We start from the raw sequence: 27380 nt of genomic DNA, 5'->3' as shown, positions 1-27380 counted from the left end.
ACTCCCCCTGTGGGAGTGCACTGACCACCTGGAGTCAGCTCCTGCATTGAGCGTCTGCCCTCTGGTGTTCAGTGAGTGTCATAGCGACCAGTCATTCCACCGTTCGGTCAATTTGCATATTAGGCTTTTATTATATAGGTTGGTAAGGTTCCTAACCAATCACACATTCTATCCTTCTGGCTACAGGGACTGGTTCCAGATGGACAGGTAACCAAAGCTAGGCTGTTGAGATTCAAGCTTGGCGCTTTCATCTGAACTATAGCTGGATCACACAGAGTGGCCTGCTGGTGAGCAGAGAGGTAGAGAGAGAATCCATAGTAAGATATCATTTGAGCCCCTGGATTCAACTATACCTGAAGAACCTCTCCCCCAATATTTTGTTCATGAGTCAATACATGTTGTTTACATTAGTTAGTTTGGTCTGGGTTCTCCGTACTTAGCAAATGAAGGAGGCCTGCCAGAAACTCAAACAGCTTGGCTGGCATTGCTGCTTCCCTGGGGCCAGGATCCGTGCAGTGGTAGCTCAGTAGCTCACTGGGACTGGCTATATTATTCTGCTACACAATGTTCCAACTAGTGGCCATCAGTCCCACATGGAGAACTTGGAGTGAGGTTTGTTGTTCTCTCTGGTTACGGCTAAGACCTGCCCCAGCCTGAGGTCCCCACACACAAGGCTACACAGTCCTCGGAAATGTGGGCAAATGACTACCTCTTTGGGTTTAAGTTTCCTTCTTTGTGGAAGGGAGAATAATAATACAGAGACCCTCTCCACCATTCTCCCATGTCTTTTTTGTTGTTAAACCAGAGGTGGGAGGAGAGAGAGAGAGAGAGAGAGAGAGAGAGAGAGAGAGAAGAAACATTGATGTGAGAGAGACACACTGGCCGACCCATTGCCTCCTGCACATGCCCTTATGTGGGGGGGGGGGGGGGGGAGCAAACCTGAAACCCAGGTACCTGCCCTTGACAGGGAATTGAACCTGAGACCTATTGGTGCTTGGGCTGATGCTCCAACCACTGAGCAACACTAGCCAGGGTTCTCCTACATCTTGCTCCCTTCTTACCACCCACCTGATGCACTTCACTGCCAACTCCCCATGGCTGGACCCCATAGCCTCCTATAGCAGGTGCTATCTGGGGTCTTTCATGCCCTCGGGCCTCACCATCAGGCACCTGTATCTCTTTAGGACTAGAGCCTGCTCTACCCAAAGTGCAGCAGAATTCAGGCCCCTCGGGGGCAGCCCTCCATCAGTGATAGATGGAGGGAAGTACAGGATCAATATCCCAGTTCCATTGCCCCTCAGGTGGGTGACTCTGAGGTGTGTGTCCTACACAATCTCCTATGTTCCCCAGTGGGAGTAAGCCCCCAGTTGTCTATGGCGGGAATGTGTTGATAACAATAGCAACCAATCACCCCAGTTTGCCCAGGACTAAAGGTTTTCTGGGTAACAGGACTTTGAGTGCTAAGACTGGCAAGATCCAGGCAAGTTGATAACCCCAGTGATAACTTATTGATTATTGACTGCTCCCTTCCTTCCTTCTTTCTGTCACCTCCCCGCTTCCCTGCAGCTTCCTTCTCTGAGACAAACACACACACAGTCCTTGTCTCAAGCTCTGCTTCCAGGGATCCCTACCTCCTTCATGCCCTTCGTGCAGCCATCGCTTCAGCCGCTGAGGGCTTGGGAGGGTCAGATGTGGTCTTAGAACATCTCTCTGTTACTGGTTTTGCCTGTGACAACCCTTTGAGGCAGGGTCTGCTGTCGCCCCCATTTTAGGTGTGGGAAAGCTGGGGTTGGGGCAGGAAAATAACTTGTCTGAAGTCACCCCACTGGTAAGTGGCATGTCTCAGGGACCAGACTATTTGCGGCAAAATGGCACCAGAATGTTACCAGCAATTGGACCTCAGTTCAGTCACCTCAGTAGTTGAGTTCTGGTTAAGAAAGCATTCAGAGCCAAGACTCAAATACAAGCAGAAGTTTATTTAGAAAGTGACAGAGGTAGAAGAAGTGAGCTGTGGAAGAAGTGAGCCAGCCGGGCTACATGGGTGCAGGAAACAAGTGACAGAGGTTAAAGAAGGGCCCTAGGAACTTAGGAGAAAGCAAGCAAGGATGCATGTGCCTGGGGTAAGGAGGGGGGAGGTGCAGGTGTGTTCCAGAGAAAGGGTGTGGTGCTGGGTGGGGGGAGGGGGTGGGGAAAGGCACAGGCGCGGTGGAGAGTGTGGGATAGAGGTGAGCTGGGTCCTCTGCCTGGGGCTTTTCTCCCCTCTCCAAAGGCAGGGATCTTAGGGGAGGTCCCAGGGGAGGATCTCAATGAGAATATTCATCAGCTTTCTAGGTGTGTCCTTTCCAGGTCGGGTCGTGGTCTCTATTGGTCGGTGCCAGGGGAGGGAGTCATTACTCCTGGCAGCTGGTCCTAATGTCAGCCATGGTGTCACCCCACCTGGCCTTGCTGCTTTTCACGGCCTGGGGCTGAGACACAACTGAGATCCAGATGTTATCCCTGGGGGTTAATGCTTATGGGGGCGGTTGTGCAAGGGCCCGCATGGGAGCCGCATGAGGCCATTCTTTGATCCCTTGCTCCTCCTCCAAGGGGGTCTACCACGTGACTGGCAACGCGTCAGGGGAGGAAAGGTCAAGGGAAGGTCCAAGTCCCTGGCCAGCAATATGAACGGTCAGGGGGTCTAAACCACGACGCCAGGGGAGGAAGCTTATCCTGGGGGAGGTCCTTGTTGTCCCAGTTTTGCCCGTTGTCCGGGCTCCTGGAGGTGTCCTGCCCTGGTGACCTTCTGCACCTGGCCCTCGTCCTTGCTCTGCTGCTGTCTGCCTGCCTGCCTGCCTCACCCGGGGGCACACACCATGTGCGGGGACTGTCTTCCCTCTTCATAGGCATGCCCTCCCTTAACCCTCACACCCATCCTGGGAGGTGAGACCACCTTCCCTCCACTGCAGAGTGGGAAACCGAGCCCCAGAGAGGAGCCCGAGCCCAGGTTCAAGCCCAGGCAGGCTGGCCCTGAGTGCACATCCTTAACCGCCAGGCTGGTGCCTCCACACGTGTAATTTCCTTCCAGGCAGCGGCGGCTGTGGCCATTTTGGGTGAGGAGGGGTGTGACTGCCAGTGAGGCCAGCTGGTGGGGGGAGGAGCCCGGAGAGCAGGCCTGGCTGAGAGCCTCCAGGTTGGTGTCTGGGCTTAGCAGGCTGAGCCCAGGCCTGCCCTGACCCCTCCCCGCCAGCCTCAGGTCCTTGGGGACCCTCCTGCGGCCTGAAGCATCCCCCACTCCTCTGCCTCCACCCCTACTCCTGTGGTTGGCCCAAATACCAGACAGGGTGAATCTTAGCTTTCCCCCAAACATTCCTTGCTCCCGTAGCCCGGCCCAAGCTGGCGGAGGTTACGCAAGCAGAGCTGGGGGGGGGGGGGAGGCAAGAGGACAGGCTGGCCTTTTCTCACCACCCCATCCATCAGCCCACCCACCCTCCCCAAAGCAGGCAAGGGGGTAGGCCAGCGCTCTTGAGCCCCGGGGGAACAGCCTGCAGGGAGGGTGGCCTGTGCCAGGAGATGGGGGGCGGTGGCGGCCACAGCAGAGGCTCCAGGAGGTGACCGCCTGGTTTCCATTAGGAAGCCCTGGTCGGCAGTTCGGGCAAGACAGCTGAACTGGGGCTGGCTATGGTGAGGTGGGGTGGGGGAAGGTATGAGGGTGAGGCCGGCCTGGGATGCTCCTGTCACCATGGCGACAGGGTGCCCAACCTGGCTACACCCTGACCTGTCCCTCCACTCCCAGCGGCTGAGCCTGCTGCTGCTGCTCCTGCTGCTGCTGGGCCCCCCAACTACCCCCGGCATGGAGGACCCTGCTTTCCCCCACATGGGGGAGAGCTCGCAGCCCCCGCCCCGGGCCTGCCCCCTGCGCTGCTCCTGCCCCCGGGCTGACACCGTGGACTGCGATGGCCTGGACCTGTGGCTATTCCCCCACAACATCACCAGGGAGGCTCAGCACCTCTCCCTGCAGGTGAGGGGGGGACATTACAGGGTGGGGTGAAGTGGGACGAGCATGGGAAGTGCTGGAATTGAGTGACAGTGTGGGGTCCTTATGCAGGGGTGAGGCAGTGGGCATGTGGGTATTGGCACTGATGGAAGTTGGCCCTGGTGTTGGAGGTGGGGTACAGATATTGGATGTGGGAGGGGCTGAGAGACAGGGGGACAAAATCTTGACAGTTATGGGGTTGTCTGGGGTGAAGGTGATGGGTGTCAGGAGTCAACTATAGGGGTGGATGGGGTATTGGGGATTAAAGTCCTTTTGGCCAAGGGGTGATGAGGCATTTGGGATCAACTCTGGGGACAATGGGGTGTTGGGGCTCTCCTGCTTAGGCTGCTGGGAAGCTGAGAATCAGGGCTGGGGGCTTTTGTTGAGGGCTCAGGGTCATCCGGGTCAGGGGTGTGAATGCCCCTCCCCAGAACAACCAGCTGCAGGAGCTCCCCTACAATGAGCTGTCCCGCCTCAGTGGTCTTCGAACCCTCAATCTGCACAACAATCTCATCTCCTCTGAGGGTGAGGGGGAACACAGGAGGCTGCCCTCCCTGGCTTGGCCCCAGCAGCCCTCTCCCTCCCCCATGCTGGGTCTGTGGGCAGCTCTGCGGCACTTCCCAGAACTGCCCTTTGCTGAGCAGGATGGAAACTCAGGGGATGGGGGTGGGGAGTGGGGGCTGCGGCTTTTGTGGACTGGGAGGGGGTGCCTGGAGGAGCCTCTGCCAGTCCCAGGCCAGGAGCCCTGGGGCAGCTGGGAGCACAGACTCCCCCTGCCCCCTACCCCCTCCCAGGCCTGGGATCCCCTCAATACCCACTCCGCTCCCAGGCCTGCCTGACGAGGCCTTTGAGTCCCTCACCCAGCTGCAGCATTTCTACGTGGCCCACAACAAGGTGAGCTCCCCACCCCACCCAGCCAGTCACACAGCAGAGTGCAGAGAGGGAACAGCAGGGACTGGAAGGTGCTACCAGGACCAGCACACTGTGCTCCCACAGCTCTCGGTGGCCCCCCAGTTTCTGCCTCGTTCCCTCCGAGTAGCGGATCTGGCTGCCAACCAAGTGACGGAGATCTTCCCACTCACCTTTGGGGAGAAGCCGGCGCTCAGGTAGCCCCTGGCCCATCTCGGGCCCTCCAGGCCTCAGGCATGCCTAGGCCACCCCTCCCCTGGGTCTGAGGGAGGTCATGAGCCTGCCGTGGGGGGTCTGGGGGAGACAGGACCCTGGATGCTCTGTCTGGAGAAACACACACACACACACACACACTCTCACGCACACTGAAGGCAGCCCTGAGCTGGGGTGCAGAGGGGAGTGGTGGGGAGCCTGGGGGTGGCCACAGCCTGGCTCCCCTCAGGTCCGTGTACCTCCACAACAACCACCTGAGCAACGCCGGCCTGCCCCCCGATGCCTTCCACGGCTCTAAGGCTGTCACCACCCTTAGCCTCTCCAACAACCGGCTCAGCTACCTGCCGCCCAGCCTGCCACCCTCTCTGGAGCGGCTCCACCTGCAGGTGCCCCTCCTTCACTTTACCTCCCCCCTCACCCCCTGCCACCCGACCCCTTTCACCTCTCTCCTGGAAGGCCCCTCTGCCCCCTTAAAATTCCAGCTGTCAGCGATATCTTTCTCTGAGTCTCCACCACTGGCACAAGTGGGTCACAAGTGCTCTGAGCAGCCTTGCTAGTCAGCTCCTCCTCTATCACTCCCTTACTCAAGAGCCTTCTGTGGCTCTCCACTGCCCTCTATTCCGGACCCTGCGCTTCATTCTCTCCTCCCTTCCCAGAACAACCTCATCTCCAAGGTACCCCGAGGAGCCCTGAGCCGCCAGACCCACCTCCGTGAGCTCTACCTCCAACATAACCAGCTGACAGACAGTGGCCTGGATGCCACCACCTTCAGGTGGGGTTTGGGACAGGTGGGATGGGGTACAGCTTTGTGCTGGGAGTAGGGGCTGAGGATTCAGAGCCTGGGGCCGCCACCCTCTGTCCTCTCCTGTGTATCACTCCTACCCCACGGCCTCATTAGTGAGCACTCACTGTGCGCCAGCTCAGCCCAGCACCGGGCAGCCACCCTCACCACCAACTCCCTTGTGCTCCCATCTTGTTATCCAACATCACAGCTGCCACATGCAGATCTGGACCCAGAATTCCGTCCTGGTCATCCCCACCTCTAACCCTCAGGCCAGAACCTGCCTTGATCACCCCAAGTTTACCTCCCACCCAGATCTCTCAACTCACCACCCCAAAGTTGGAATTTCCAGCTGACATCTCAGTACCACTCGTCAGCCCTTCTGCCCTCCACCCAAGATCACCTGGTCCACGAGGCCGGGTGCCCAGACCGACGCCAGTCCCCTCTCCCACCAGCAAACTGCACCGCCTCGAGTACCTGGACCTGTCCCACAATCAGCTGGCCGCGGTGCTGCCGGCCTGCCGCGAACCCTGACCGTGCTGCACCTGGGCCGGAACCGCATCCAGCAGGTGGAGGCAGCCCGGCTTCGTGGGGCACGGGGACTGCGCTACCTGCTGCTTCAGCACAACCGGCTGGGGGCAGCGGGGCTGCCGGCAGGGGCGCTGCGGCCTCTGCGGGGCCTGCACACGCTGCATGTCTATGGGAACAGGCTGGAGCGTGTGCCCCTGGCGCTGCCCCGCCGCCTGCGGTCCCTGGTGCTGCCCCACAATCGTGTGGCCGCACTGGGTGCCCGAGACTTGGCAGCCACACCACGCCTGGCCGAGCTCAACCTGGCTTACAACCATCTGGTCAGTGCCCGCGTGCACCATCGGGCCTTCCGCCGGCTGCGTGCCCTACGCAGCCTCGACCTGGCCGGCAACCAGCTGACTCGGGTGCCCTCTGGTCTACCCACTGGCCTGCACACCCTGCGGCTGCAGCGCAACCAGTTGCGGGCCCTAGAGCCCGAGCCGCTGGCCGGCCTGGACCAGCTGCGAGAGCTCAGCCTGGCACATAACCGACTCCGAGTGGGCGACATTGAGCCTGGCACCTGGCATGAGCTGCAGGCCCTCCAGGTCAGAGGTTGGCTGGTTAGCCACACTGACTGTCCCCATGGCCCTTCCATCCCCTGCTAGCCCAGGTCCTCCTCCACAAGGCCCTTGGATGATACCACAAAAAGAGCCCCCCATGGGGGGCTAGCCCTGGGGTAAATAAGACAGATTCAGCTTCCAGGCCTTTGGCTGTGCTGTCCCTGCCCCCTGGTCCTCTGAGACACCCCCTCCATCGCCTCAGTAAACACTGTGGCCTCTAGCTCCTCACCACTATTAACCCCAGAGTTTAAAGCATCTGTGGGTGTCAGGCACTGTTCTAGGGGGGCCACAGTGACACAGCTCCTGGCCCTGGCATAAACGCCCTGCCTAGGGAGAAAGCAATCAATAACAAACATAAGTAAACGACAGTGTTAGAAGGGCATGAGAATGTGGATTAAGTGCCATCTCCGTGAATGGCTAACTGAATCAGTGTCTCCCACAGTAGGTGGGAACTTGTCTGTGCCCCTAGCATCTATAGCAGGGCCTGCCCCAGAAAGGACTCAGTTAACCTCTGCCATGGGGAGGATTTCAGCAGCCTCGAAAAGGGCCAGGAGAAGGGGCAGGACTGGGCCGGGCATGCAGGGGAGGAGGGCTTGGGAGGAGAGTGGTTTGGGGCTTAGCTGAGCAGATGACCCGGGGCCTAGAGCCATCATGGGGCGTCTCTGCCCACCTGCCCAGGTGCTGGACCTCAGCCACAACCAGCTGTCCTTCGTGCCTCCCGACCTGCCCGAGGCCCTTGAGGAGCTGCACCTGCAGAGTAACCGCATCAGCCACGTGGGCCCCGAAGCCTTCCTCAGCACACCCAGCCTGCGCGCCCTCTTCCTCAGGTGCCCTCAGGGCAGCTGGGCAGGTCCACATGGGCAGGGAGGGCCATGGCGGGCTGTGGGGACCTCAGTAGGCCCAGGGGGTCAGGGGGTTATGGCCCCTTCCCTTGCACCTGCCCTCATGCTTGCCTCTTGGTTCAGGGCCAACAGGCTTCACATGACCAGCATTGCGCCTGAGGCCTTCCTGGGCCTCCCACACCTGTGCGTGGTGGACACGACGGGTAACCCTGAGCAGGTCCTGATCCAGCTGCCATCCACGGCACCACGGCAGCCACGGGCAGGGTGCCCCTGACCTAAGGGGTTCTGCCGGGCTGTGGACTAAGGAGACAGTGCCCACCTGGGGCCTCAACCCATCTCTCCCAGGCCTCCGGGCTAAGCCCACCTGACCAGTGCTGGCTAGGAAGCTGGGGCACCTCACACGGAGGGAGGGACCGAGCCATGCAGCTCACACATCAGGTGACCCTGCTGGCCAGGTCCCGCACAGATGGAGACAGTAACAATAAAGCCTAATTCTTTCAAGCACTCACCACCAATCAGGTGCCCTTCACGTTGTGGGACAGGAAGGGCTCTCACCCTCCCTATATCCAGTGGGGGAAACTGAGGCTGTAGGATGCTAAGTGGATCAGGCAATTTGGTCCAGGTCCCGTGGCTAGTGAGTGGCAGGGCTGGATTCTGAGGCCCTGAGAACCCCACGGGTCACCAAGCACCACCACGTATGGCCTGACCACACCTCTAAACCCAGATATACCCAAGGCCACTGGGCATATCTGGGTTTATACGTGAAGAGTAAATGCATGGTAGGGCAGGCGCCCTCAGGCAGCCAGACCCCTGACAGATGCATGGGCTTTCACATGCAAGAACACATCCCTTGTGGACACTCCGCCTCCCAGGCACCTTCCCTTCTCCTACCCCTGGGGAAGGTGTGGGGGGGAAAGACCCAAAGCAGCCACTGAGGGCAAGAAACAAAGACAAGATGGAGAGCCGGGTGTGGCCCTGGCTGTTTATTCTGTGTATCAACCCTGGGGCCTAGCTGGGCCAGGGCACCCCTGTGGGGAGCCAGCCAGGTTCTGGCTGCTCTCAGAGGCTTCTTTGGGTGTGGGAGGGCTTAAGGATTAAGGCTGGGGAGGGACAGGGAGTAAAGTGCTTACAGGGGCTCTCAGGGCTTGGTCCTAGCCACTCTTCCACCTCCGGACAGGCCAGGGGCACAGGCTGGCTGGTAGGCACCATCCCTGATGCCCCCTGCCAGGGAGGCTCTGGCCAGGCTGGGTGGGCCCAGCAGGGGACGAGTCCATCCAGAACCGATTGTCCGCTGATTGTCTGCTTGTCTGGTCGGAAGCCGTGGCCATGCCAGCTCCTCCCAGCACCACGGAGGAGCCTGCTCCCGGATCTCCAGGGCGGCCAGCCCCATTGGCCCCTCACCTGCGGAGCCGCTGCAGCTGCAGAAGTCCACAGGGGTCAGGGGGGCCATGGCCACAGCTGCCCACCCCCACCCCAACACTTGAGCTGCTCACCTCATTCTCAACCAGGTTCCGCCTGTAGAGCGCCTCCTTTGCAGCTTCCTGGGGATCCAAAGGGTAGTCGGTGGGAAGCCCCTGGCAGCCCCAGTCCCCCAGTGACCACCCGAACTCCACCCGGCTCACCCTGCTGCCCTCGTTGCCTAGGCGCCGAGCAGCCTCTGTGTAGAACTGCAGCTGATGCTCCAGCTGGGCCATGTATTCTGAGGGTGGGAGGGGGTCAGAATGGGGCCACTGCCACTGCCCCTCCCCCGTGTGCCTGTCCCTGAGCCCCCACCTCGCCGGATGCCTGGGCCCCCCTGCTCCAGCTGTGCCCTCTGCCACTGGCTGCGATGCATGATGTCCTGGTACTGCTGGGCCACCTCCGGGGGCACTGGCCGCCGGGCCTGCCTGAGGGCCAGGATCTGAGGGAATGGGGTACAAAGGGGGCTGAGAGGGCCCTGCTTAAGCCTGCAGACCCCACAATCCTGCCCCACCAAGCCCAGTGGGTGGGCACTCACCTTCCGCTCCAGACGCTCTTGGTCGAAGGCCAGCACACTAAGGCTATGCAGGGGCCGGGCAGATCTATGGGGTGGGGATAGGGATGAGGGTCTACAAGGACCCCTCATCCCTGACTCCATTAATTTGATACATTGGGTACTAGAAAACAAGTCAGGCCCACCACAATGTTGCTCAGCCTACACCCTAGTGGCAATGATGTTCACTCAGGCAACTGTATACACAGGCCACTGCAATGGCTGTGCCAGGCAGTCAGAGAGGGCTTCCTGGAGATGACAGCCGATCTGGGACCCATAGGAGTCAGAGTTGGGCAGAGGAATAGGGAACAAGTGTAGAGGTAGAGGTGCTCCGGGCATTGTAACATAGACGCCAAGAGGACAGTGAAAACTAGGCATAGCCATGAACCAACAGGAGGAAGTGGGGGAGAGAAGGCTGGATATACTAGTATTCACAATGGTCAGATCAAAAAGACCTTAACACTCAAGCTGAAGAGTTTAAACTGGATCCTCCAGAAAGGGAGCCAGGAAAGGTTTTAAAGGGGGGAAGGACATGCCCCAATTTGTGCCTGATGAGATATTGTCCAGGAAGGACTGAGATGGGAAGAGAGGGGTTCTTTCCAGCACGGCCTGGCTCAGCCACCTACCTGTTTCCTGGCTCCCTTGCAGGGGCAGGCATGAGAGGGGCCTTCCCTTTAGGCCCAGCAACCTGCTTCAGAGGACAAAACCAGTGTTGTGAGTTTGGGTCCCCTTGAACCCAGCCTCCCGCCCTGGGGTTGCTGCTGGGCGGGGGTCTCACTGTGGGCACAGCTGCTGGCACGGGGTCAATGACCAGCCATCTCTCAGTCACTGTCTCTAACTGCTGGGCCGTCAGTGGCTCTCGAATCCGGACCATCACTTCTAGGCGTCCCCCTGTGGGCCGGCGACCATCCAGGACCTGGGTGGGCATAAGGGGAGGCTGCTGGGAAGCAGGCAGCGGCTGGAGTCCCAGGGCTGGGATAAGGGAGAACCAAGGTGATTTCCAAAATATGAGCCCATGGGTGAGACTGAGATACCAGCCGGTCATAATGGAACAGGTGCTGGAAGTATTAGGGGCTGGGAGTAAGGAGGTCTTCGACTCCCAGGGGAGGGGCTGGGTCAGCAGAGAGGACCCTTGGGAGGCTCAGGGCAGGGAGCATCTGAGTACTGTTAATGATGACGTGGCCATAATGGAACACTGCATTAATGTCACCTCTTACCTCAAGGATCTCCCGGACCTCACATGCTGTCTCCAAGGCATCCAGCTTCAGCTGGGCTGTGCCCAGGACCCGGTCGGTCTTGAACAGGCCCCTGTGTATGTGAGGGGACGCAGGACGGTTGGCCCAGGGTAGCTTCCCCTCCCTCAGAGCCCATGCAGTGCCTGACCCCCCAACTCACCCCTTATGGACCACTTCGAACTTGATGCCTTTGGTCTGGATCGCCCTTCGGAAGCCTCGGTGGCTGCGGTTGATGCAGAGTTTGAACTGCTCCTTGAACTCTGCCCAGGGAAGGAGGGAGGGGTCAGCTATCGTCTCGTGTTATTTCTGCAGAGGGCAGGGGGTACCTATTGCCCATGAATTACCAGGGGAGTCTGTATTCTTGATCACGCTGGTCTTGTCTTTCTGAGCTTCTTCCTGGGACCAGTCAAGGGGCAGGTAAGCTCAGGGCCTGGGGCCTGGCCTGGGACCCCTGCCCAACCCACTTCCCATTCTGATGGGGCTCGAGCCCATCTCTCTCTGGCTCTCCACATACCACATTGGGATAGGGGAAATCAAACCGAACGAAGACATCCAGATCACCAGGGGACAGCCCTGTGGACAAACAAAGGTCACAGCTGGGCAGAGGTGGTCCCCAGAGCCCTGACCCCTGCCTGGCGCCCCCTCACCTGGAGGTGTGGGCAAGTTGATGCACTTCACGATGAACAGGAGCATGTCATTGCTGCTGAGGTCTGGGAAGATCCTTCCAGGAGGGCAGGTGGGGAGACAGAGGAACCTCAACCTCATTGCCCCCCCACCTTTTCCTTCAGCACGGGTAGGGAACCCCGCACTGCCTTTGGGGGTGTCTCAGCTCCTGAGCTCCAGTTTTAGAATTAGACAAACTAGAGTTCTCTGTCCAATTCTGCCAACGACTAACTTTTGGGTATTTTCTTTAGTTTGCACACATTTATTTAGTACCTGCTTTGCACGTCAGTGGCCTCACTGCTGTGGCACCTTCTCTTCATTTAACAGTGTTTCAGGAGGCTCCTACTATGTGCCAGCCAGTGCCCTAGCTGCTATAGGCCTTCTCTTCATTTGGCATTACTTGAGTACCTACTAAGTGCCAGTCAGTGACCTCATGGCTTGGGGACCTTCCCTTCATTTAACAATATTTCTGGAGGCCCTACTATGTGCCAGCCTGTGTTCTTGATCACGCTGGTCTTGATGCTGGGGATACAGAAGTAAATGAGACCCATCTCTGTGCTCATGGAATCTGAGCTGACTGAGTGGAAAAATGCCCAATGAATAAAGAAATAAAGCAACTCTGCAAAGAATTAAAATAGGGGAAAGACTGAAATGTGCTCAGGAGGGGCTCTCAGGTGACATCATAGGTGATGCTGAATGTCAAGAAGCTGCTGCATAGAGATGCTTCATGGAGATGCTACATGGGGGACAGAGTCTGGGCAGGGCACACCGCTGGGGTGAAGGCCCTGCGTGGGAACATGCTTGGTGTGTCTGAGGGACCAAAAAGAGGTCTGTGTGGCAGGAGGTGAGCCAACTGGGGACAACAGACAGAAAGGAAGTGACACGGAGCCAGGCCATGCAGACGTGGGAAAGCCAGGGTAAACGGTGTGGATTTTCCAAGGTGGTTCTCAGGTTACCCCAGAGGCTGCACCTAACTTCTATAAGTGGAGCAATTACCGCAACTATCCAGGTGTGGGAACACTTAACTGAAGCAGGACCAACAACCGCCATCGCACGGGCCCCTGACAGGGCACACCTCTGCACTGTTTCCACGGGGTGTCACTGTTAACACCCCCTCACTTGCCATCCTTCACTCACACCTCATGCCTGTCTCAGGACCCTTGAGTGTGCTATGCTCCCACCACCCACCCAAACTCTCCTCCAGAGGCAAGTCCTCCACCGGCTTCTGGGGAGGGCAAACCCCACCTCAAAGGGGCATCTGGGCCAGGGGCCATTGGGGCCTTACTTGATGACGCTGAAGGTTCTCTGCTCAAAGCGGGCAGAGGGCGTGGGGAGACCCCGGGCGAAGGCCTGCTTCAGAGTCTCCATGCTCCGCTTACAGTCCTCTGCTAGTTTCTCAAATCTGCCATAAGAGGGCTCTGCTCAGATCCCTGGTCCCAGGGGCAGGCTGGGGGTGCACACATCAGGCAGAGGTGGGCATGGGGGCACTTACTTGCTGGTTTCGGCAATGTTGCCCAGGTGAGTGAACTGGTTAGAATGGTTCAGACACATCTGGTGAGGCAGAAGACAGTGAAGGGAAGGTTGAGGGGCCATGACCCTGGGGGAACCCTGCTGACCCAGGCTAGGGGCCCCCTCACCTCATGCTGCTGCCTTATGAGCTTGGTGAGTTCACCATAGCGCCGGATAGAATCCTGAGACAGACCAGGGCCAGGCCGCTGGACCAGGGTGAAGTCATCCTTGTTGACAGGGGCGGGTGGCACCTGGGAAAGACAAGGCTCATGGAGAGGGGCCTGCCCTAATCCCTTTTTGGAGAGGCTTTCCCTGACCACTGCTTTGGCCCCTGCCCCTGCTTCCTTCCCCAGAGAAAAAAGTGATGCTAGAGAGAGGTGTATGGTCCTGACAAAAGTGGCAGAATCTATTAACTACTTCCCCCAAATCTGATCCATACCCTCTTCCTAATAATGAAGTTCTTACTGGGTACATGGCCGCCCCGCAAGAGACATGTCTCAGCTTCCCTTGCAGCTAGGTGCAGCCATGTGACTCAGTTCTGGGCAATGGGAGGTGAGCAGTAGTGATGACAATTCCATGCCACTTCCTTTAGAGGAAACTTCTTGGCCTGCAATTTTTCTCCCTCGTGACTTCCCATGAACGGGATGCAACAGATTAGTGGTCCACTTGGACCACATGCACAATGACGACCTCCTCAGATGCAGAACAACAAAATGGAAAGAACCTGGGCTCTAAAGGGCTTTATCTTTCAGAGCCCAGAGCACCCTGAGTGTTACATGCAAGAAACATAAGCATCTGTCTTGTTTAACCAGTCTCTTAGGAAGAGCCTGTTTGTTACAGCAGCTTAATCTGCATCCTGACTGATATATTCCAAGTCACATGGCTGCTTTTGGCCTTGCCCAACAGATGAGCACCTGGGAAGGTCTAGCCGGCCCAGAGGTTTCACCTTGGTGATATCCACAGGCAGCCCGTTGCGTGAGGCCTCCAGCATGGGCTCCAGCCCCTTGGCCTGGCGCAAGTGCATCTTGGCTCCCTCCACGTCGTTCTTCTGCTTGGCTCGCAAGGCAGCCTGCAAAAGCTGCTTTTTTCGGCCCTCCAGGAAGGCCAACTGCTGCTGGGCTGTGGGCACAGGGGCATCTGCGGGTGCTGCCCAGCCTCTGGCCAGGTGACAGGCAGGGTGGGGAGGGGGCACCTACCTCTGTTGGATGTGCCTTTGGGGGCTGCTTTAGCTGCTGAGGTGGATCCTGGTTGGGGTGCCTTTGAGGGTGGGGCTTTGGGCTGGGCTGTGGGGGCCGCAGGGCTGTTGGGCTGCTGAGGACAGAGAGAAAGTCAGAGCTTTTCCAGCACCTATGATGAGGCCACTCCCCAAGTAGTCAGGGCCTGACGCTGACAATAGTGACCAGCTTAATTTCTGTTTCCTCAGCACTAAATACAACATACAGTCCTGTTCTCCTTGAATCTTTGCAACAGCTTTGGAAGATAGGGACTAGGACTATGCCCACTTTATAGAAGAGGAGACTGAGGCCCAGAGAATAAAATGACTTGCCCATGGCCACATGATCAGGAAGTGGCGGGGCCAAGAAATGAGGCCAGTTCTTTCCAGCTCAGTGGTTCTCAACCTTCCTAATGCTGCGACCCTTTAATACAGTTCCTCATGTTGTGGTGACCCCCAACCATAAAATTATTTTCGTTGCTACTTCATAACTGTAATTTTGCTACTGTTATGAATCATAATTTAAATATCTGATATGCAGGATGTATTTTCATTGTTACAAATTGAACATAATTAAAGCATAGTGACTAATCACAAAAACAATATGTAATTATGTATGTTTTTTCCGATGGTCTTAGGCGACCCCTGTGAAAGGGTCGTTCGACCCCCAAAGGGGTCGCGACCCACAGGTTGAGAACTGCTGTTCTAGCTCAAGATTGGGATTGTCAGGATTTACTTTGCTGTCACTCCCTGCCTCACCCCAAGAACCAAGCCCCTCATACCTTCTTAGGTTCCTCATCCTCTTCGTCTTCTGGGCCTTCGTCCTGGTTTGCCAGCTTCATAGCAGTCTCCAGGACCCCCACCAGGCTCGGCTGGGTGGACTCGGAGGCCTCTAGGCCCTGGATAGGGAGAAAGCCTGGGCGGCCAGTCAGAGCCCGGTCAGGAGAGAGAAACCTGTGCCATGATGGTGGAGAGGTGGGTTCCACCCGATCCAAAGGAGCCTTGGGTCTTTGAATCCACTTTAAATGCAGGAAGGAGCTGCTAGTGGTTTGGTGTAGACACCAGACCATGTCAACCTCCCTCTTGTCTCTTGGCTCCTCTCGCCTGACCCTGGACCTTAACCAGACTCCAACAAGCAACACTGTAAGGTGCTGTGCTGGGTGCAAGGGCTGGTCCTGGACCTGGGGGGACTCCCGGGGGGCCAAAGTGCAGAGAGATCATTGCTCTCAGCAGAGATGCACAGGCAGCTCTGAGAACCCAAAGGAGGCCTCCAGCTCACTGGGGGGTTAATGGGAGGCTGAGTAGGTATCTGTAAAGCTGAAGAGCTGATGACTAGGGAGGAGTGAGTCAAACAAAGAAGAAAAGGAAAGATCAGACAGCAGTGGGCTAGCCAACAGGCTCTTCAAATAAAACCCCCTGATTTTTAGTGTTGGCCAAGTTCCAAGGTGTAAACACGCCAACTATACTGATTTTAAGCTACCAATTGCCTAAGAAGCTTGCAGAATTCCTGAATGTGTCGCAATCAACTTCCTGAGCCTGTACAGTCAGAAGGAATAGCACCTGCAAAGGCTCAGAGGCTGGAGGAAGGGGCAGGGCCTACCTGGGGGCACTGGCAGCTCAGCAACATCCACAGCTCGGCCAGCCTTGTGGGCTCGAATGGCATCTTGGTATTGCTGTGGGGGACACAGGTATTAGGATTCCCTTGGCACGGTCTCCAGGTGCTGCCCACCCACCCACTCAGCCCCCATGCACCTTGACAATGCGCTCATGCATGCGAGCCTTCCGCTGGTCCCCTTTGGTCTTAGCCTGGGCTGCGGCCACGTGGTATCGCTCCATCCGCTGTTCCAGTGCTTCCAGGAGAGTCCTTGGGGGTGGGGGAACCTCTGGGCCCAATGAGGGTGGGGGCAGGGTTAAGTCTTGGAAGGGGAGGAAGGGGACTGTCTTGCCCTGGCCCGCCTGCCCGCCCAAAGTCCCAGGAGCCTACCTGGTGTGGACGGCACCGTGGTGGGAGCCGGAGGCTGCAGTGGCGGTGATGGTGGGTCTTGGGGCAGCTGGTCTGGGGGCAGAGAAGTCCAGTGCAATGAGGGGCTTGCTTGTGGCCGCCCCTACCCCCAGGCTGGTGTGGCCTGAGCGGGTCTCCGAGCCTGACCAAAAGGGGCGGCAATATCAGGAAGTCAGTGGAAGCCTCCAATAGTCCTGGAAGGTGGGCAGGTGGGGTCCTTACCAGGTGGAGGGGGCAAGCGGGACAAATCCACAGGCTCCCCGCGGCTCAGGGCCTCCAAGACAGCATCAAAGCTCTGTGAGAAGGAAGGGGGTCAGGAGAGGCTGGAGCTGGAGCCAGGTCCCTGTGGGGAGCCTCCATGCCCTCCATATGACAGAGGACTCCCAGTTCTGCCCCTTCCTTTGTCCCTTCTTGCTTAAGCCTCTTCTCACACTTAGGACCATTTCACAGAAAGGGTAAACCAAGGTTTTAAGCGGTGCCACAAATGACACCTAGGGACTGATCAAGCCAGAATTCGAATTTAGGTGAGTCTGACGCTAGAGCCCACGTTCTTTGCCACCATGTAATGTTGGAAGCATCCCGTCCTTTCCATACGACACTGTCGTTCAGTCTGGACACACCTTGGCCACACGGAAGTATCTGGTGGCAGCGGAGGTATCTCCCTGCTGCTTGGCATGAAGGGCGGCCAGCTTGTACTCACGTTGGCGGCTCTGCAACTGAGCCAGGGGGCCAGTGCTGCAGGGACCTGGCAGGGAGAAGAGCACACAGACCATTTCTATCCTCACAGCAAAAACTGTTCTTAGGCTCATTTTATAGATGTGAGAACTGAGGCTCAGAGAGGGGATGCTGTCTCCCCAAGGTCACACAGCATGGTGGGGACTCAGCTTAGGCCTAGCAGGCTCCAGAGCCATTGCTGTTTTGTGCCCCAAATTTTTTGGAAAATTTTATGTACCGTTAAGCATTTTTAAGCTGACATCTAAAATTTTTTCATCTTAAGTTTCAAAAGTGGCCCACGTTGTCATTCCCAGTATCTTGCAAATATTTACATTCAAAAAAGAAAAACATCGCACCACTCTTTTAAGCCTAACATATTTTAAGCACTATGGTGATTTGAAACTCATCAATATCCACTTTTTAATTTTTTAAAAATATGACAGAATACAAATAAGGCAAAATCCACCATCTTAACCATTTTCAAGTATACAGTTCAGTGGCATTAAGTGCATCCATTTGTCATGCAGCCATCACCACCATCCATCCACAGAACAGAACATTTCCATCTTTCCAAAGTGAAATTCTGTCCCCATTAAACACTAACTCCCCATTCCTCCTCTCCCAAACCCTGGCACCCACCATTCTGTCTCTATGAATTTGATTCCTCACATAAGTAGAATCAGACAGTATTTATTCTTACATGACTGGCTTATTTCATCCAGCATAACATCCAAAAGGTTCATCCACATTGTAGCATGTGTCAGCATGTCCTTCTTTTTTATTTATTTTACTTTATTTTTAAAATCCTCACCCGAGGGTATATTTTTTACTGATTTTTATAGAGAGAGGGAGAGGGAAAGGGGGGGGAGGGGGGATGGAGGCGGGGATAGGGAGAGAAGGAGAGAGAAACATCCATCGGTTGCCTCCCATATGTGGCCCAACCAGGGATCAAACTTGCAACCTAGGTATAGGTCCTGACCAAGAGTCGAACCTGCCACCTTTTGGTGTATGATATGAAACTCCAACCAACCGAGCCACCTGGCCAGGGCAAGAATGTCCTTCCTTTTTAAGGCTGAATAATACTTCATTGTACAGATATAGTGTTTTGTTTATCCATCCATCTACCAATAGACACTTGGGTTGCTTCTACCTTTTAATCATGCTGCTATGAACATGGGTGTGCAAATATCTCTTCATGTCTCTGCTTTCAATTTTTTTGAGTATATGCCAACATTTACTTATAAAACATTTACCAGGGTTCGCTTTTAGTAGCTGGAAATTTCATACTTCTTCTCTTCTTTCTATCTACGTCCCCCACAGAATTTAATCCTAACATTATCTATGTGGGGACTTGAGAGCCTTTTTTGACCACCTTATCATACATTTGTAACCAAAACACACTTATGTGGTGTGTTGGTAAAGTTGGGAAACAGAGGATTAAACTACTTTTATTTTATTTATTTTTTAAATATATTTTATTGATTTTTTACAGACAGGAAGGGAGAGGAATAGAGAGAGTCAGAAACATCGATGAGAGACAAACATCTATCAGCCGCCTCCTGCACACTCCCTACTGGTGATGTGCCCGCAACCAAGGTACATGCCTTTGACCGGAATCAAACCTGGGACCCTTGAGTCTGCAGGCCGACGCTCTATCCACTGAGCCAAACCGGTTAGGGCTAAACTGCTTTTATTTATTTTTAAAAAAATATATTTTCATTGATTTCAGAGAGGACGGGAGAGGGGGAAATAGAAACATCAATTATGCGAGAGAATCATCAATGGGCCACCTCCTGCACGCCCCCCACTGTGGATCAAGCCAACAACCCAGGCATGTGCCCTTTGACTGGAATCGAACCCGGGACCTTTCAGTCCACAGGCCAAGGCTCTATCCACTAAGCCAAACCAGCCAGGGCTAAACTGCTTTTTAAACAGCAATTTAGTTAGTTTCAAATAATAGTTTTCAGAGGAAGTATATGTTTTCACAGGAAGTATCTCTAGATAGAAAGTAATCGGTAAGTTGTTGGTATAAAAAACCAAAGCACAAGCCCAGCTGGCGTGGCTCAGTGGTTGAGCGTCGACCTATGAAGCAGGAGGTCACGGTTCGATTCTGGTCAGGGTACATGCCCAGGTTGCAGGCTGGATCCCCTGTGGGGCATGCAGGAGGCAGCCGATCGATGATTCTCTCTTATCATTGATGTTTCTATCTCTCTCTCTCTCCCTCTCTTTCCTCTCTGAAATAAATAAAAATATATTTAAAAAACAAACAACAAAAAACAAAGCACAACAGATACACCACCCAGTGACCACAAATCCTAGAAACACCTGGGAAACTGCCTGCGTTGTGCTTTTCCATACTGACAACTGGACTCAGGGCTTTAAGTTTGAGGGCACTCGCCTGAGAAGGTGTGTACAGGTTGAACCTAAACACCTTGATATTTGATTGATTTATTATCGCAAGTCTTTCTCGGCATTAAAAAATTTTCTCCTGGGGTTGAATTACTGTTACGATTATATTTAGCACGTAATTGAGCGTAGTATAAGTACCTCTAGCTTTCTGATAAATACCTTTACAAACCAAGGGTAAAATTTTATTGGCAAGGTACCTCTTGCTGACACAGTAAAGGCTGGGTCCACCTCCTAACATTTAGCTCCTGATTCCCATTCATTCCTTCCCTACTTTATTTTTTCCTTTTTTAAAGTGTAGAGAAACCTGCTTCACACCAAAAAATAGATGGGAAGAGACAGTCTTGTTATTGCCACGTCACACCACAATTCTCCGAACGCCTGCCGTGAAAAATGCCAAAAACCCCATCATGAAAAATTTGGAGTGATTTCAACCAAGAATTCCAGGTGACAATTTCCAATAGTCCTCCTTCACCAAAAACAATGGCTTAGAGACCAGCCTGGCCGCTAAAGGAATTAAAGACCCCGTGTTCACATTCTCAACCCCAGGCCATCCTTTTATAGTATAAAATTTATACCATCTAATTGGTTCCCATCTGGGAGCATTCGCCCCTGGAGCAGAGCCCAGAGTTCAGGTTCTAGAAGGGAGAGGTTGCATACTTCTTTCCTATAGTGGGAGGAGGGCGACCCCAGAGGGGGAGGTTGAGAAGAAAAACCTGCAGGTAGGTGCGTCCTCCAGCCAGGTGAGGTTTAGTAGAAAAGACAGACAAGCTGAGTGCTTGAGAATTATCCACTTAAAACTCTGTATGTGGGAATGTTATTCAGCCCTAAAAAGGAATCAAGTTCTGATACAAGCTGCAATGTTATCCTGAGTGAAAGAAACCAGACAGCAAAGGACAAATAGTGTATGGTTCTACTTATATGAAATATCTACAAGAGGCAAATTCATAGAGACAGAAGAATAGAGGTTACTAGGAGCTGGGGGAGGGAGAAGGAGATGGGGAGTTAGTGTTTAATGGGGACAGAGTTTTGGTTTGGGGTGAAATTTGGAAAATAGAGGTGATGGTTGCGTAACGCTACTTAATTACACTGAATTACGGTTAAAATGGCACATGGTAAGTGATATATATTTTACTACCACCACACATGAAAAAAAGGGTATTCATGAACTGCAGAGGCATGCAGATCTCAGAAAGGAAGAAGTGTTTATAATATCGAACAACCAGTACAGGGCTTAAACCCTCATAGAGGGGCCAACCACTGAATATATCCTCCGACAGCCCATGTCAACACCCCTGCTCCCAGCCTACCTGGGGGCAGCTGGGGCTTAGCCAAGCCCAGTGACGAGGCTGGGGCAGTGGAAGGAGGACCCTCCACTGGTACCCTGGGTTCTGGGGCCGGCAGGTTCACAGAGCGGGGCAGGGTGGGTGCAGGAGTGTGGCTCGATGTGGCTGCTGGGCCCTTCCCCACAGCAACGGGTGGTGGGATGTCCTCTTCGTCAATGGCAATGCCCTTCCGGACGGAGGCCAGCAGGTTTTCCAGTGTCTGGAAGAAGGTGTAAATGTGGGTTTGGGAAGAGCACAGAGCTGAGTGCAGGGACGGTGGTGGGGTCCCAGCACCCTCCTGTCTGCCCACTCACCTTAAGTCCCCGCTCATAGCGCCGCACCTTGGCACTGTCTCCGGCTTGCCTAGCACTTTCAATCGCTGTCTGGTAGAGGGCCAGCCTCTCCTGCAAGGTGGCCTCCAACCCTGGGCTGGGGGCTGTGGCTTTTGGCTGTGGGAGGGGCCAGGGGCATGGCATGGGTGGGTGGTGACCCAACTCGGCCCACCCTGAAGGTGTCCTTGGTTGAGGGCCTACTGCACACCAGCCATGTCACCCCTGGGCCAGTTGCCCCCACCTGGGAGGGACAGAAATGATCATACCCTTTCCTAGTATAGAGAACTGGGGCTCAGAAGTGTCCCATCATCTGCCTGAGGTCACATGGCTAAGAGGTTCAAGGGAAAGCCTTGAACCCCGGCTATAGGGAACAGAGTTGTCAGAGATATACCTGGGCCACAGGAGGGTGGGACTCCGAAGTCTTCTGCTCCTCCCCAAGGACCTCATTAAGTTCCGCCTGCAGGGACACAAGGCCAGAGGCTTGCATGGGGGCCCAATGGATGGGGCAACAATGGGAGGAACCCTCCTGCCCCACTCTGGACACTCACCAGCAGGTCATCATCAGCTTCCACATCCTCCTCGTCTGTCACCTCCTCCTCCTCATCATCTGGGTCTCTCATGCACAAGCTGGCCATCTTCTCAATGGCCTCCATGGGCAAGGGACCTGGCAGCAGGGGGAGGCACCAGGTGGACCGGGATCCTTCAAGAGTCCCCAGTCTCCCATCCCAGTCACCCACGGCCCCGGAGAATAGGGTAGCAGGCAATGGGGCAGCATGTCTCCCTCCTGGCACTTCCATGGCACCCACTGCTCTAGATCCAGCCGGCACAATCCCGCTCCCCAGAGACCTCACTGGCCTTATCCCTTCCTTATTAAGCCTGAGTTCAAACTCTGGCTCTGGAACTTTCTCACTGTGGGACACTGGGCAAGTTGGGTGACTCAAACTTTTTGTGGCTCTGTGTATGTCCAAGAATTAGCCAGTAGATGAATTCACAATTACAGAATTTATGATAATGAGGATCAATTGTATTAGCTAAAAAGTGTAAAGGCTATGTCTGCTGTCTGGGCTCCAGCCCCACTGGACCACTTTAGAATCCTCTGCCCAATGCCATCTCCCCCAGGGCATTTGCATGTGCTGTGGCCCCTCCCAGAAGTGCTCCCCACCTCTTCAGGTGGCCCTCCCCATTATGCGTGCCTCCTCCAAGAATCCCCTCCCAGCTCATAGGTGTCTTCCAATGCTCTGTGCTTCCCCCATCGCAGCCCCGACCACAGGACAGTGGGTTGGACGGCTCACCAGGACCTGTGTTAAGTGCTTTAAGAACACTAGATGATTAATTCCTGTAAGTGAGGTTTATTCCCATTTTATAAATGGGAAAACTGAGGCCCACACAGGTGCTGGGACTCATGAAGTCACAGCCAGTAAGTGGCTGAGCTGGGATTGAACCCTCACTCTGGGTACAGAGTTGGTAGCTTAACCTTTAACCCAGACCTGTGGGTTTCAGGAGGGCAGGGACCTACTCTGTCTCCTTTCCCCCGTCTTCCCAGCACCCAGCTCTGAGCCTGGCCCACAGTGGAGCTCGGTAAATGTTCCAGGGATGGACTGAGAGCCTCACCTTTGCCTCGGAGCTTCTCCAGGGTTTGAGGCTGGCCCCCAACCAAAGCCAAGAACTCAGCCTCCAGTTCCTCATGGTTAACTCCATCCTCAGGGATCATCAGGCCATCCGGGGAGAGATCAACCAGCAGACCCAGCTGTGGGAACAGAAAAGAGTCCAGTCAGACCTTGGGATGCACCACACCTAGCCATGATTGACCCAGGGTCCCCTTGGGAGGAAGGGAGCCCAGGCCTTGTGGCAAAAGCCATTTCCCTGGGGAGTGTCAGAAGTCTGGAACAGGCCCAGAATGCAACAGGTGTCTCAAGATGGCCAGGTCCCCTGGCATAGATCAACATGGGGCAAAGGGCACGCGGAGAGACCCAGTTCCCTGCTCCGAGTCCACACCCATGATTCGCTGCTTGCAGAAATCAGTAGGGAAAACAGGCCTCACACCCTGCCCAAAGCACAGCCATTCTGCACACCTGGGCTTTTCCTTCCAGCATCCTCAGCAGAGGGGGTCATGCAGGAAGCCCTGCCCTAGCCTGTTTGGCTCAGTGGCTAGAGCATCGGCCTGCGGACCGAAAGGTCCCGGGTTCGATTTTGGTCAAGGGCACATACCTCGGTTGCAGGCTCCTCCCTACTCGGGCCCTGGTAGGGGCTCGTGCAGGAGGCAACCAATTGATGTGTTTCTCTCACATTGATATTTCTCTCTGTCTTTCCCTCTCTCTTTCACTCTCTCTAAAAATCAGTGGAAAAATACCCTCAGATGAGGATTAAAAAAAATAAAATAAAAAGTAAATAGAAGCCCTGACAGTAACATGACTTTGAAAGTGGGGTCTTTGCTATGTAACAGACCATTTTCCTATCCTTTCCTTTCCTATCCTAGCCTATCCTATCCTATCCTGGTTAATGACCCATCTTGACATGATAATATTAGAATGAACTATACAAAATTGCCCTTTCTGTGGATCAAAAATGACCCAATATTGGCAATTATGTATGGCTCCTTCTAATACTATGAACAATGACAATAATATTTACTGAGTGCTATGTTCTAGCACTTACCATAAACTATTCCAATGAATTTTCACACCTGTCCTATGACACAGGGACTCCTAGGGCCTCCATTTTACAGACAAGGAAATTGAGGCTGAGAGCTGTGAGGCCAAGTATCCAATGTGCAGGGGTTAGGAGGGAACTTCAGGTTGGCCAGACTCTAATACCTGGGTACTAAGCAATGAATGGTCTGGGTTCCTTCCATCAAAGCTGAGAAAAATCAAACTCTCGGGTGCCTGGGGCAGAGGAGATGGGAGAGCAGAAGGGACCCAGCCACAGTCCTGTGGGCTCACGGCAGCAGCTCTGGATTTGCACTTAGCTCTGGCCAACCTGTTAATCCCCATGACCTTGGCCAGGTGTCTTTACCTTTCTGGGCCTCGGTGCCCTCATCCTTATAATGGAGATAAAAAGAGTCTGACCTGGCCTGGCTGATGGAAGGGTTCAAAGCTGCTCCCATCAGGGGAGCAGTACCTGTCCGTATCCCAAGTCGAGGCCTTCCCCTCCCCTACTGGGGCTGTGTGGCAACAGGTGGCCCTGAGCCTAGGGCGGGGCGCCAGAAGCTGGGGAGCCAGGTCCAGTAGGTCGCACTTTGGGGGGTCGAACCGCACTTGGGGGGCGGGGACCGTGGCTCACCTGGGGGGTGGAGATCAGGTTCCCTGAGGGGTGGGGACGGTTCCTTCGGCGGGGCCGCGGGGTACAGACTCACCTGGCGGGCGGCGGCGGCGCCTCGGCCCGGGGGTCCCGGGGTTCCCTTCCTCTTGTGCATCTTCCAGGCTAGATGCCCAGACCACGGCCCCCTCGCCTGGCCTTGCCCTGCCTCCTCCCCCGGGGCCTATGGCCGCGCACGCGCCCTTCCAGAGCCCGGCGCCCCTCGCCGGCGCCCCGCGACCGCCGACCCAGCGTCCTCGGTCCCCGGGGTGGCCACCCTACTTCCGCCTCGTCCCTTGGGCACCGCGGCACCGGAGCGCGGCCACTGGACTTGCGGGGCCCGCCGCATTGAAACTACAACTCCCGAAAGTCAGTGCGTAAGCGCGCGTGCGCGTTGCGGGGCGGTGGGTGGTGCCACGAGTGGTCCGGGAAAGAGGCGGGGCGTGAGTGGGTGTGAGCGGCCGAAGCTGGCGCCGCGCATGCGCGGGACTGGGCCCAGCAGTGCGCGGGAAAGAGGTAGAGCGCGTTCAGGCGTGAGGGTGGCGGTGGCCGCAGGGTTCACTTCGCCCCGCGCGGCGGTCTGGGTCTGGGCGTTCCTCACATTTCGGTGGCCGCGGTAGGGTTAGTGTGGGCCTAGTTGCCAGAAGCCATTCCACAAGCCTCGGGCCTCAGGCCTCCTGGCCCTTCAGCTCCAGACCCTCCCGGAGGGCTGCCCGGCCTCTGAGAGGGACCAGATTATCTTTTATTTTCTCCAGAATATTTCACGCATATAACATAACCTAGGTGTCCCCCACCCGCTCCAGGCAGACCTTCCCAGTTCCTGATAAGGACAGAGGTTTCTCAACAACTTCTCTGGCTCAGGTCAGTTTGGGCTCGTCCGGCACCCGAGGGAGGAAGGAATTGCCCTGTAGTCGCTCCTGTCCCCTCAAGGCCCAGGCGCCCCCCCCCCAAGGCCCCACGTCCAGCCCTTGGAGCGCCCCGGAAAGCCCCTCTGAAGTCACCTGGTGACTCTGAAGGACTCCCAGGGTCCCCCCCAAAGCCCTCGCGTGTCTCTAGATTCTAAATACGGCCCTTTAAATACAGTTCCCCATGTTGTGACCCAACCATAAAATCATTTTCGTTGCTACTTCATAACTGTAATGTTGCTGCTCTTATGAAGCGTAATGTAAATATCTGATATGCAGGATGGTCTTAGGCGACCCCTGTGAACGGGTCGTTCGACCGCCAAAGGGGTCGCGACCCACAGGTTGAGAACCGCTGCTGTAGAAGGTTCAGGAGACACGGAGGAGCGGCACTCAGGCTGCCCGAGACTTCCCTTCCCACTGAGGCCGCCCCTCCGGGTCCCTCCCGGCGCGCCCGACCCTGGGCAGCCTGGCAGCTCCCTCGGTGCCCTCCGCAGCCGGAGGAGGTTTGAGCTCCTCCCCAGCCAGGCCTGGCCCGGGGCTGCTGCGACTCCCACCTGCGTCCTCTGGGGCCCAACTGACCCCTCAGGGCAGGCGGCCCGCGGGCCAAGATGGGGGATGGGGTGGCTTCTCCCCTCAGCCCATGGCCCTGGGTCTGCATCGGGGGCAGGGACTGCTTGTAACGATGGAATTCTGCTCATTTTCAGGTTTCTCAGGGAGGGATAACATGAGTAAGCGGAAGAAGCTGCGGACCCCAGGTATCTGGATATTCAAGTTGATCTCTTTATGGCCGTTTCTGCTCTTCGTAGGAATTTGGGCTTATTAATTGCGGAAATGCTAAAGTGACCACACCAAGCTCCTTTAAAAAAAATAATTTAATACCTGCTGGTAAAAAAAAAGTATAAATGATGGAAGAGTGCATCCAGTGGAAAGTGGAAGCTTTGTGGCCTTCCTCCAGCCTCTGGCGGGTTCTACAGCCGGGAGGGGGGGGCAGGGCCCCCGGCTTTGTGGCAGGGGTGCAACCCCCATGCAAGCCCACGCCAGAGACTGTTCCTGAACGGAGCGTGAGCGTGGCGTGTTGCAAGGCCCTCTGGTGTGTGGCTACGTGCTTCACAGACCAAAAACCTGCGTTCCGCCCGCTCTGCTGCTCCGTGCGGGGCAGGTGACGTGCTGCATGCCTCACTTTCCCCCTTCTGCAAACAGGGGGTCATAGAGCGCCTCTCCTCTTCTTTAGAACAGTGATTCTCAGCCTGGTGGGGGGAGGCATTTGCCCTGCAGAGGAAGTTGGCGATGTCTAGAGACACTTTGGGTTTCACAGTTGGTGTGTGTGGGAGGGGTGGTCCTGGCATTTAGTGGGTCTAGGCCAGGATGCTGCTCAAAGTCATAGGATGTGCACGACAGCCCCCACAACACAGAGCGATCCAACCTCAGATGTCAGTGGTGCTAAGGTAGAGAACCGTGCCCGAGAGCTCAGATGTGGATTAGTAGTTGTTGTTTTGTTTTGTTATCCTTACAAAATATCCTTAGGATATTTTTTCCCATTGATTTTTAGAGAGAGTGGAAGGGAGTGAGCAGAGGGAGGGGGGAGAAACATTGATGTGAGAGGGGCACATGGATTGGTTGCCTCCCACACCTGCCCGGGACTGGGCTGGGTATCAAACCTGCAACCCAAGTACTGTCCTTGACCAGGAATTGAACCTACCACCCTTCAGTGCCAGGGCCGATGCTCTATCCACCGAGCCACACCGGCCAGGGCTGGATTAGTGTTTGTAATGCACCAAGAAGAGACCCTAGGTAGTACGCAAATATATGCTACTATTATGATTGTCCTTCCAGACTTTATTCCCCTATGTTAACATCCAGCAAAACCACAGGCCAAGGATCAATCAT

At 55.6% G+C, this 27380-nt stretch overlaps 3 protein-coding genes across 12 annotated transcripts in view; 2 read left to right on the top strand and 1 right to left on the bottom strand.

Annotated features, from left to right (window-relative positions):
* Positions 1 to 3546: 3546 nt before the first annotated feature.
* Positions 3547 to 8388, top strand: PODNL1 (podocan like 1). Its single transcript, XM_023763948.1, is given in 11 exon segments — positions 3547 to 3660; positions 3773 to 3997; positions 4444 to 4537; positions 4842 to 4906; positions 5009 to 5118; positions 5364 to 5520; positions 5791 to 5906; positions 6371 to 6423; positions 6426 to 7027; positions 7721 to 7869; positions 8008 to 8388. Coding segments are annotated over 11 exon segments (1725 nt in total). The 5' UTR covers positions 3547 to 3657; the 3' UTR covers positions 8159 to 8388.
* Positions 8389 to 8840: 452 nt separating this feature from the next.
* On the bottom strand, positions 8841 to 24915 carry CC2D1A (coiled-coil and C2 domain containing 1A). 7 transcript variants are annotated; one of them, XM_023763941.1, is made up of 29 exons: positions 24647 to 24915; positions 22906 to 23041; positions 21843 to 21958; positions 21686 to 21751; positions 21277 to 21411; positions 20948 to 21182; positions 17138 to 17262; positions 16740 to 16812; positions 16500 to 16571; positions 16268 to 16398; positions 16116 to 16188; positions 15298 to 15431; positions 14499 to 14613; positions 14249 to 14421; positions 13431 to 13553; positions 13286 to 13344; positions 13079 to 13195; positions 11778 to 11851; positions 11645 to 11703; positions 11475 to 11526; positions 11291 to 11390; positions 11113 to 11203; positions 10674 to 10811; positions 10522 to 10586; positions 9881 to 9944; positions 9658 to 9784; positions 9507 to 9583; positions 9378 to 9425; positions 8841 to 9302 (listed from the first exon to the last, which is right to left on the bottom strand). In XM_023763941.1, exons 1-29 carry the CDS (start codon positions 24704 to 24706, stop codon positions 9282 to 9284), a joined length of 2859 nt encoding a protein of 952 aa, XP_023619709.1. In that variant the 5' UTR covers positions 24707 to 24915; the 3' UTR covers positions 8841 to 9281. The 7 variants fall into 7 exon arrangements, with proteins under 7 accessions (XP_023619709.1, XP_023619712.1, XP_023619710.1 ...); XM_023763944.1 differs by having other exon boundaries at positions 9658 to 9809; positions 10522 to 10583; positions 24647 to 24864; XM_023763942.1 differs by having other exon boundaries at positions 9658 to 9809; positions 24647 to 24860.
* The window catches only part of CUNH19orf57 (chromosome unknown C19orf57 homolog), a 20517-nt gene continuing 18048 nt past the window's right edge, over positions 24912 to 27380 (top strand). For 3 of the 4 annotated variants that reach the window (XR_002832049.1, XM_023763946.1, XM_023763947.1), the window contains exons 1-2: positions 25238 to 25449; positions 26198 to 26248. Coding sequence is in view for 3 of the 4 variants with exons in the window: in XM_023763946.1 (XP_023619714.1) it covers positions 26218 to 26248 (31 nt within the window). In the remaining variant the exon portion in view is untranslated. Of the gene's footprint in view, positions 24958 to 25237; positions 25450 to 26197; positions 26249 to 27380 lie in introns of those variants that run through there. The other variant, XM_014465745.2, reaches the window with a different exon arrangement.

Source organism: Myotis lucifugus, unplaced genomic scaffold (assembly GCF_000147115.1).
Source record: "Myotis lucifugus unplaced genomic scaffold, Myoluc2.0 scaffold_310, whole genome shotgun sequence".
Classification (NCBI taxonomy): Eukaryota; Metazoa; Chordata; class Mammalia; order Chiroptera; family Vespertilionidae; genus Myotis; species Myotis lucifugus.
This window is presented reverse-complemented; position numbering and strand designations above follow the sequence as displayed.